Below are 10,533 nucleotides of genomic sequence, written 5' to 3'. Positions count from 1 at the left end.
CGATAACATTTTTTTCTATGTATATGTCGTCGTTGTTGATATACCCCCTCCCCGCTAACTTCGACAAGAGAGGGGGTCGATATACCCCCTCCCCGATAACATTTTTTCTATCTATATGTCGTCGTTGTCGATATACCCCCTCCCCGATAACTTCGACATGAGGAGAAGAAGAAGGAGAAGAAGAGGAGAGGAAGAAGAGGAGAGAAAAATAAGAAGAAGAAGAAGAAGAAGAAAAGGAGAAGAAGGAATAGAGGAAAAGAAGAAAAAATAGAAAACAGTTTCTATTTTTTTCTTCTTCTCCTCTATTCCTTCTTCTTCTCCTCTTTTTTTTCTTTTTTTTCTTCTATTTTTTCTTCTTCTTCTCCTCTATTTTCTCTTCTTATTTCTCTTCTTATTTTTTATCGGGAACAAGGGTGTCGGGAACTAAGGTGTCGGAAACTAGGGTAGAGGGTGTCGGGTCGCCAAGGGGTCGAGGGTCGTCGAGGGGTCAAGGATCACCGAGGGATCTATGTTTTCCACTATTAATATATCCATATCTCATGTTTGTATATTAATTGCCATGTTGTAATATTGCAGAAACTATGGATCAACAAAGAGACTTCGAATAAGAAGAGATATTGGGGGACATAATCTGTGACGGACGTGATGCCATGTCGTTTCTCAACGACATTGAAGAAGGTCTAGAAGGAGAGGAAGCAGGCTACGGTGATCAAACAATGGAGGAGGAAAGTCATGATTGTGATGGTGGCTCTGGTGACCGTGATGACGGCTCCAATGACCGAATAGAGTCGGGATCAGCTGTTGCAAAGTCCGGCGAGGTATATAGCCCTCTGGATCAAGCAAAACTTTAGTAAAGAAACGAGGCCCAAAGAAAAAGTTGCGCTCGGATGAAAGGTTGACGATCACAGAAATCGCGCGCGATGGCCAATCGATTAAACCCCTCCGGACCAAGGAATCATTTTCTGCTCAGCGCGGGGTTCTTGTTAGGGACATGATCCGATCAGCATCGAGCTATGGAATCAGCCTACAAAGGAAGAGCTTCAAGTTTCTTTTGTCGAAGATAGACAAAAAAATGATCTTTGGAAAGCGCTGAAGGTAAATTCACCCTACCAGAAGAGGAGGATCCGGAGAAGCCAGTTATAGGGCCATTGATCAAGTCTCATGCTCTGGAGAAATGGCAGATCTATTCAGGAGGTGGAAGAATGAGTTGAAAGCAACATATGTCGACCAAGACAAGACTCCAGAATTCACCGGCCGATTTGAGAAGATAAGAGATCACTGGCCCGCATTTGTGGCCAACAAGACATCAGAGAGGAGTAAGAAGATTTGAGCGATTAGCATAATAAATGCTGCAAAGGAGCATCACCATCGCACGGGGTCAGGTGGCTACCTCAAAGCTCGGCCGTTGTGGGACAAGGCTGAGCAGGACCTGATTGCTAAAGGGGTCGAACCAGAGACATTGCACTGGCCAGACCATTCAAGGACTTGGTTCTTCGGGGTTGGGGGAACTTTGGACCCTAAAACAGGGAAGTGCTACTAGACGGACAAGCAACTTGCAACACCCATCACGAAGTTTCGCAAAGCAATTGACGAAGTGTAGGAAGGGACGTTCGTTCCCGACAGATAGAACGACGAGCTCACAAAGGCCCTCTAGAATCCTGAGCACCCTGGACAAACACGAGGCACGCCAAGCTCTGTTGCATGGAAAGTTGGGTTTCCCGATGCAGGCGGTTACAAAACCCAAGAGAGGAGGAGGAAAGTGGAGCAGAGCGAACTGCAAGAGCTTAAGGCAAGGGTACAAAAGCTATAGGAAAGACAAGATGTTGAGAACCAGCAGCTGCGAGATCTTGCCCAAGAAGCTACCCAGAAGCTACCCCGCCATCTTAGCGGAGAAGCGGTGTGGCTTCCACCGAGCTCGTTCAGCAGCCTGACTTGATGGGTCCTAGCTACCACGTGGATTTTATCACGGATTCACACCAGTGCCACCTTATGACGCAATGGCTTCAGCTCAAAGTCAAGGCAGGTGTCGGCTCTGTGTTCCCTCCTTCACCGGGAGCAACTTTTCACTGCCGTCCGATTCCACAAGGCTATGTTGTTGTGATGGTCGAAGAAATAACGAAGGGATTTGAGGAGCTCCAGCTTGAGCACCCTACGGGTGATGGGGAGACTCAGCTGGGTCTTGCTCTGAAGACTCTGTGTCTATGGCGGAAGGAGCACATCAAGCTTCTCAACTTCACGGCTCCTGCGAGTCAGCTGGGCACTCCGCCTCCTCCGCCTCCTCCTCCTCCTCTGGTGAGTAATCAAGGCTCTCCGCCTGCTGCTCCGGCACGTGAGGGCGGCAGTACTCCGCCTCCTTCTCTGCCTGCTCCGGCGCATCCGAGCAGCCCGCCTCTTCCTTCGCCGCCTCGTAAGCGATGGCGGAACACAGATGCTGCCGCTCCGGCTGCTCCGGCGTGTCATAGCAGTCCGCCTCCGGCTGCTCCGCCTCTTAAGCAAATAAAGAAGACATCCGCAGCCGCTCCGGCTGCTCCGGCGTCTAGCAGTACAGCCAGAGGCGGGAGGCAATACAAATTCGGTCCATCGTCTCTCAAGCCTCTAGAGAAGTTACCATACGAGAGGAGTGATGAGAAAAACCAGAAGATCTCTGAAGGCCAAGTGAATGACTTCTTTCAATCGGTAAAAGCTAAGAAACATCCACCTCCGAAGGAGAAGATAGATCCGGTGAAAGCGAAGCGCACTTTGGATGCCCTGACGCGAGCACCACCGCCTCCGTCGCAATCCAACTATGACCGCGTTATTGAAAGGACATATAAGGAAGCGAAGCGGTCGGGAAGTACTTGCACCGATCAAAGGTTAGCAGAACGAAGGAGAGGGAAACAAATTCTCCAGCTCGGCGAACAAGCGAAGCAATCGTGCCCCCCGCTCAATTTGTCTAGCGATATCGTCTCTAATCTTCCAGGGATGCTGCTCGGTACCAATCCTGGAGATTACATGCCCGACGATGCACTTTTTGATACAATGGAGGTGGACACATTAAAATTCCAGCACGGGAAGCCTCCTGTCAAACCTGGTACTCCTCTAACAACGATGATGCAAAGATTCCATGACTGGTACATGGACATCTGCAGGAAGTCTGGGGCGGATACTTTGACGCTGAGAGTTAAAGAGGAGCACGACCTCGTTGAAATTGACCCGTTGTCTGTTCCATATGAGGAGTTCTTCCAGTTTTTCAATCAAAAGGCCCTCGATAAAACAATCATCACTTGCTACTGTCTATAAGTACTACTTCTCTGTAATTAATTAAGTCTCTATATCTAGCTCAGCTCTTCAATTGCATGTATATATAATTATCCTCACTATATTATGCAGATTGAAGATCGCCGAATTGAAAAAAAGACAAATAGGTGATATTGGGTATGAATGAAATGTTAAACATGATCCCAAAGATAACGAGGCCAACTTGCTACGATCGTTACTTCGAAATCAGAACAAAGCTACAATACTCTTTCCTTACCTATACAAGTGAGTGTTACTGTCTTGTGCATATTCAGTTTCCCTTATTACTCGAGGTTATAGTAATGTAATTGATGAGTTATGCATGTGTGCGCAGCTTCCACTTTATTCTGCTAGAGATTAAGCTTGAGCAGGGACTAGTAACCATCATAGACTCCAAACGAGAAAATCCGGAGGAGTATGCGGCCATGACTAAAATGCTCGAGAAGTAAGTTCAATCGATCATTATTGCACCATATCGGCAACTTTGTTCATTTCCTGATATCAAGTAATTGTTTTCTTTGTCAGGCAGGGTTTGGAAAAAGTTCACCACACAAGCTCCGGGACTGCCGACGCAACTGCGATTTAACCACCCGAAAGTAAGTACTAGCTACGAGCTAGTTCCATGCATCTCCCATTGATTCTAGCTAGTTTCATCAATACCATTTAGCATGCTTGCTTATCAGTTTGATTGACCTCTATTTCTTGTAAAGTGGTTGTGGCAGGAACCCGGAAATGATTTCTGTGGATACTACATTTGCGAGTTCATCCGCCACACCACCTGTGAGTGGAGCTACTCTAAACAACAATATGAAGTGTGTAAGCAATAATATTCACAATTTTATTTTATTACCATCATTTGTGTTAAGTTTCATTCATATATATGTATCGACCCCCTTCTTTAAATTAGATGTTTCAGATGCGGGATGAACTCCTACCAAAAGATCGCATACGAGCAATTCAAGAGGAATTAGCGAGATTCTTTCTTGACCACGTCATCGACAAACACGGAGAATGCCATGTGGAAGTTGAGTTCAGATATTAGGGGATTTTGTAAGAGATCTTATATTGTATATATATATGGAGCCAGTAGCATCGAATAGATATACGAAAACTTGTTGTTTGACCAATCTACCGGAGAAGGATAGGTCGATCACTTCTCTCTGTGTATATGTTCATGATGATCTTCTGTACTTAATGGTTTCCTTCATTTGCTTACTAGCTAGCTAGCGTGTCCAGTCCTCTCTATCCCTACTATTATAGTACATCAATTTTCAAAATTGGATTGTCCACCCACAGCAATGCAGAAACGTTTGTTAGCCATTGATTTCTTCCACGGGCTGAATCTCTGCCATTTATCAATGTTGAGCCTAACTTATCCAACGGTCATGGTTTGTGGGATTCGCTTCCCCACGGCGCGCGCCCAAACAAGGTCGGGGATCTTTCTAGAGTTAACCACACCTGACATCTGAGTGGACACTTGCTTGAGAGCTTCACGTGAGGAGATAGCTTTATACTGTGAACTGGCAAGGTGTACCCAGTATAGACTGGAAGCATCTAAACAAGGGTAGCGGCATATATTACTACAGTAGCAATATGCTCTTCACATTACTGTTGAATGCATGCATGTATACTGGCCAAACCTCGGGCCGGGCCTAGCCAAGCCCGACACAAAAAACTCAGGCCTGGGCCCGGCCCGGCCCGGCCATCGGCCCTGTGTTTCTGGGCCCGAGCCCGGCCCGAGCACGTAAAAGCCCGTCGGGCTTCAGGCTGGCCCGGCCCGACCTTCAGAAAATGGCAAAAACGATGGGCCCGGGCCTGGTCTGGCCTGGCCTTCGGGCTCAAAAACTAGGCCCGAGCCCGGCCCGGGGGCAGCGTCGGGCCGGGACAGGTCGGGCTTTTCCGGGCCGGGTCGGGCCGGGCTTCCCATGGCCAGGACTACATGCATGGAAGCATTCTTATTTTCCTCAAAAGAATTAGTGCACTGTAAAAAGTGTATGCATGGCAATATTGTTGTTCGTTGAGAGAAATATTCAAACAACCAGTAGAAAATTTACCTACAAAAAGATAGTAGAACAGAACATTAAGATTTAGATTTTACTTTATTTGTCTTCACGGGCGATAAGTTATTTAAAACATTGTGCGGTCCAGAACACACAAATCACGTAGAGTTTTTAAGAAAACAGTGACTTAAAGGTTTGGGGAGGTGGAAACTATAATATCAAACTAATTTTATCAACATTTCAAGTTTGATTTTTAAAAACTAGAAGATTTCCTAAACACGTCAATAACAATTCGTTTGGAATAGAAGTATATGATTTTTCTAATGCATTCTTCATATAGGAATTCATTGTGCTCCCATGGTTTGATACGAATAGTAGAAAAATTTCCACAAGTTCCCACTAGAGATGTTTCGCAAAAAGAAAATAAAAAAGTTCCCACTAGAAAGTCAAATGTATTTTTGAAAATTACATAATAATTTTATTATAACATAGGATATTTGCTTTTAATTTAAATGATTTAGTACTGTAATCACACTCACACATCAAAATCTAACGTGCAAAGCACGTACAAATTACTAGTACGTATAGTACGTAGCATCAACCAAGCACGGAGATAAGAGAGGACACTTCTCTCTATTAGCTAGCTAACAAAATAATTAACCCTACAAAACCCCCAAAACCCCCAACCAACCTCCCCCCTTCAGAAAAAAAAACAAAAACCCTAGCCCATGAGCTGCTGACACGTGGAAGCCTTTTGGTCCCGGTTGATGGCATCAACCAGGACAAAAGACCCTCCTGCATGGGCAAGTCGCAGCGGACACGTGAAGCCCCATCTGTCTCGGTTTCTGGGCGAACCGGGACTAAAGGTATTGGGCTTTAGTACCGACCCTTTAGTCCCGGTTCGGCAACCGGGACAAATGAACCTCATGAACCGGGATAAATGGCCCGTTTTCTATTAGTGGCAATATACGAAGTTTCTGGAAGAAGGCGGCGACGACTATAGGATCGGGCTTTATTCGTTCCTCGGGCAAGAGAAAGATCACTAGTAATACTGGATTACTATCTTGACGTGGAACCAAAACATTCCAATGATAGGGAGGTATCTCCGTGTGACAAGATTAGTAAAAAGAACTTCAATCTTCGATTGACGATCTGAGTGTATCACAAAGTCAAGCAATGTTTTTCCTAATACAGTTTTACTAAAGCACGTCTAGACGTGCTCTAAATATTGCACATCTAAGACCTATATCATTGATTTTACGCAATAATTCATGTAAGCATTTTATTTTGTATTTTTTTCTATCCTAGATTGATTGAGTCACTTAGACATATGATAACTACGCCATATCTAGATATGCCCTAGATTGACCCTTATTAGTAAACACCAAAAAGTCGAGCAAATAGGTTAACAAAATGCGCACGGCTCTGCGGTCGTCCGCGGAAAACAAAAGATGTTGGACCGATGATATTACTGAAAGCGCCATGCGGTTAGAGCAGCGATTACGACCTGCGGTTAACATTTTAACAATGTGTGTTTCGTGAGATGGGCAGTTAAACAATGCATTAGGTCGTAATCATGTGTTAGGACTCGTGAATGAGGTGCCGATGGGGCTTACTCGCTGTCGAAGAAAACATGAATGAGTGATTAGAAGCCGTCCAAAATCTTGGAAACCTTTTCACTTTGTGGTTGAGATGACTGACAGGCTGACTGAAAACAACTGTGAGGTGGTGCAGAGCTTAAGAGTTGAGAGTTTCTATTCGTAAGTGTGAAGGTTCAGGAGAGGCCAATCTAGCTAGCCTGACGCGCTCAATCTCTTGCACCTTGACTTTATTTTATTTCACTATTTTCTTACCACACCGGAGAGCAGAGCACTTGATCTAATTATTTCACTACCCTGTTATCACATTGGAGAGCAGAGCAGTCGGTGAACTTTCACTCAAAATCCAACTCCAGCAGCTCTATCAACTACTAGTAATTCTGCACACTAATAAATCCCATATCTGCACTTTATAAACTAAGCAGATGCACAAGCACAGCAGCTGGATGACCGGCGCAAAATCCTTACACGGCCTTAAGTATGGCGCACGCCGTCGATCACCGTAGCAGGCATGGTCGACCGGCAGGCAGCAGAGCACACGGCCAGCTACAAAATGTACAAGGGAGCGGCGCGCGCCGATCAGCAGATGACGCAGGAGCTGGGGTCCTCCTCGGCGCTGTGGTTGTGGTAGTACGGGTGCGGGTGGTACAGCGGCGGCGGCGGCGGGTACCACGGCGTGTACACGTGGACCGGCTCCTTCTTGTCGCCCTCCTTCTTGCCGTCGTCCTTCTTGGCGCCGCCGTCCTTCTTCTCCTCCTTGGCCGGGCCGACGGAGAGCATCTGCGCCGTGGGGATGAGCTTGCTGCGCAGCCTGCCGACGAGGTCGACGGGGTCCACGGTGCCCACCACCGTCATCTTCTGGTCCTTCATGTCCACGGCGATCTGGTCGATGCCTGAGGAAGAGCGACAGTCGTGGTCATCGGAAATGTCAATTCAGATATGACGAAAATCCTGGCGATCCCCTCCATGGAGGAGGAGAGGCAGGGGATTCTTACCGTGGAGAGTGGAGACGACCTTGAGCGCCCTCTGCTTCTGCTTGTCGTCGTGCAGGTCCAACTTCAGCACAACCTGAATCCCGCAGCCGCAACGCAAGATGAGCAAACTGGAGCACAGAAACCAAGGGCTTCGATCAACTATACTGTAAGCAACGGACCTTCTTTTCCGCCATGGATCCAACCTGGCCGGAGACGTTGGCGGGCGGGGGTGAAGGGGACCGGCGTGCTGCGCTTCGTCTCGATCGGCGACGGGGAAGGAAGAAAGCGCGGTGCGATATTGGAGACTTGGAGACAGATAGGGGAGTGACTCTGGGCACTGGGCAGGCGGGTGGATTTATAGGCCGTCGCACGGCGGGGCACGCACCCACGTGACCAACCTCGCGCGACGCTTCTGGAGAATCGCCCGCGTGACAGAGAAATCCGGTGGAACCGCGGCCGGAAGAGACCGAGCCGGACCTCGTTGTCTCGGTCGCTTCTTCTGTGGTTGCTTGCGGACTGGACCCGGGCACGGCCACTGGTGGGGAGCGGAGCCGTGTCCCGGGTGCATGCGCGTGGAGACCCGGCGAGGGATGCGGGGCGCGGTCACCGCGTCAACGGGGTGGCCTGTGGCGCGCGGGCGTGGCATGCCGGAGTCTTGGTACACGTCCACATCTGGACGTGGTGGCTTTGATTGCGAGCATATGGACCGTCTGACTGACTGACTTTAATTGGGAGCTAAGCCGAGCCCAAGTGGATTTGAGAGTGGCTCTGCTGTCGCTGGTTTCGTCCCTTGTCCCGCCTGCCTGACTGCAGATGCAAATCTGAAATCACCATTGTTATTATAACAAGAGCGATTGATTTCAGGTCCTCGGTCACCGCCACTCCTCCTTGAATACTATACATCCTGCCTTCAACTAGAATACTGCTGAATACCCCATATCTGGAAGATGCTTCACGATGCGGAGGGGTTGCGCGTGTCTTGATCGATTTGGTCGGATACGTAGAAATCTTTCTGTAGCAACCAAGAACAGACTGCGTACGACCGGCCCCCGGTTTAGCAACCGTGCCTCGAGGGTCAAGGCGGCAAGAAGATCGATCAACGCACAAGAAAAGGCGGCCTATGGGTGCGCATCGTTGCGATCCGTCCTGCACGCCTGCACCAACCCCGCCATGTGGGGAACGATTCAACACTGCATCTGCAATCGTGCATGCCCGGTCTTCTTCTTCTGTTCTATACAGTGTTTTGGAATAAATCGAAAGAGAATCAGCGGTGATGCGGCAGCAAACGGGTCCGTACGAGGACAAAGCACAAGTCCACGCACACTGGCTGATAGCTACAAGTCCAAGATCGACATGATCTGAAACTCTGAATTCCCAGTGCGCACTCAACTACTAGTCCCGCGGTATAGATACAGTTGCGCGCAGTGTCTGAAACCCCTCTCTGCGTTACCACGTCTGCAATGGCAGTCCAATCTGTTTAGATTTGATCTACTTTCCTACTAGTACATAATAGTAGCTCCTCCGTTGGAAGACAAAAGTAAACATGGAATGGAGAAGCCAGTCGCCCTCTGCAGATTTTTGCAGGCCCCGGCCGGCACGTACCAGTATCGAAATCAAGGCTCTAAACAAGCGCGTAGTGGTGGACATGCACGTAGTGAGTGTAACATGGCGTTAAAGCTCCGCTGTGCAGATGGACATGCACGAACACTCCACCTCCAAGCCACCTAACCGGCTAGCTATAAGATCAACAGGCGTACCAACAGGGATACAATTTTAAAAGGGCCGGATATTATTATTGCCAGGATCAATTATGTGCCTGCACAAATCTGAAGTCCTAAGCCGCAAACGGTGGAGCACACATCGCTCTCACCGGCCTGACGTTGCAAAATTGACATCATGGTCTCCTACCTGGCTTAGCTCACCAATATACCTCAGGGCATGAACTATGGGGCATCATCGGATATACCTCATGGCATGAACTACGGTCTTATATATCTTTTTTTTTTGCGAGGGATATCTTCTATATCTTCCAGGGATCCATGACAGAATCTCATATCTTCTGTATCTTCGAGGGATCCATGACAGGATGGGCAGCACACACCTGTACATGACTGAGCTTTGGAGGCAGTTTTCGTACGTGAGCCGGCAGCGGTTTCTGGTCTCGAAGCCTACGTCGCTAATACTCGAATCAGCGTATGCGGTTTTGGAAACTGCTTGTTCTAACGAGGCCAACTCCACCGCGCGACCCTATCCTATCTGGTCCCGTTCGTTTGGGGTAAAAGGGACAAAGGCAACGACCCAACGCACAACCTCATCTTGTTTTTTGTCCGTTTAGTATCCGTTCGACCCCAAAACCAGAGCAAAGTTGGGATGGATTTGGGTCAAAACGGACAGCCACGGACAGCCCGTCCGCGTCCTCGCGTCCGCGCGTGGCCCGCATGGCAGCCACCTACCCCCGCTTTTCTTTCCTTTCCCTCTCTCTCCTCTGCTGGACGCTGGAGCCGCGTCGTCTTCTGTCGTCTCGCCGGAGCGGGAGCGCGTGGGGCGCTGGTGAGGCGGGGCCACGGCGCGCAGGCGAGCAGGCGCAGGCAGCGTCGAGCGGGCACGGCTTGCAGGATGCGGCGGCAGCGAGCTCGCGTGAGAGGAGGAGCGCGGCGTTGCGGGCGGCGAGCTGGGGGTGCAGCG

At 48.8% G+C, this 10,533-nt stretch overlaps 1 protein-coding gene across 1 annotated transcript; it reads right to left on the bottom strand.

The window, feature by feature from the left end:
• Nucleotides 1–7,078: 7,078 nt before the first annotated feature.
• On the bottom strand, nt 7,079–8,179 carry LOC119366239 (heavy metal-associated isoprenylated plant protein 39-like). The gene is made up of 3 exons (XM_037631929.1): nt 8,028–8,179; nt 7,870–7,942; nt 7,079–7,767 (listed from the first exon to the last, which is right to left on the bottom strand). The coding sequence occupies exons 1-3, from the start codon at nt 8,040–8,042 to the stop codon at nt 7,454–7,456; spliced, it is 402 nt and encodes a 133-aa protein (XP_037487826.1). The 5' UTR covers nt 8,043–8,179; the 3' UTR covers nt 7,079–7,453.
• Between the last annotated feature and the right edge of the window lie 2,354 nt (nt 8,180–10,533).

This window comes from Triticum dicoccoides, chromosome 2B (assembly GCF_002162155.2).
Source record: "Triticum dicoccoides isolate Atlit2015 ecotype Zavitan chromosome 2B, WEW_v2.0, whole genome shotgun sequence".
Lineage (NCBI taxonomy): Eukaryota > Viridiplantae > Streptophyta > Magnoliopsida > Poales > Poaceae > Triticum > Triticum dicoccoides.
Note: the sequence above shows the minus strand (reverse complement) of the source record. Positions and strands in the feature narration are given on the sequence as shown.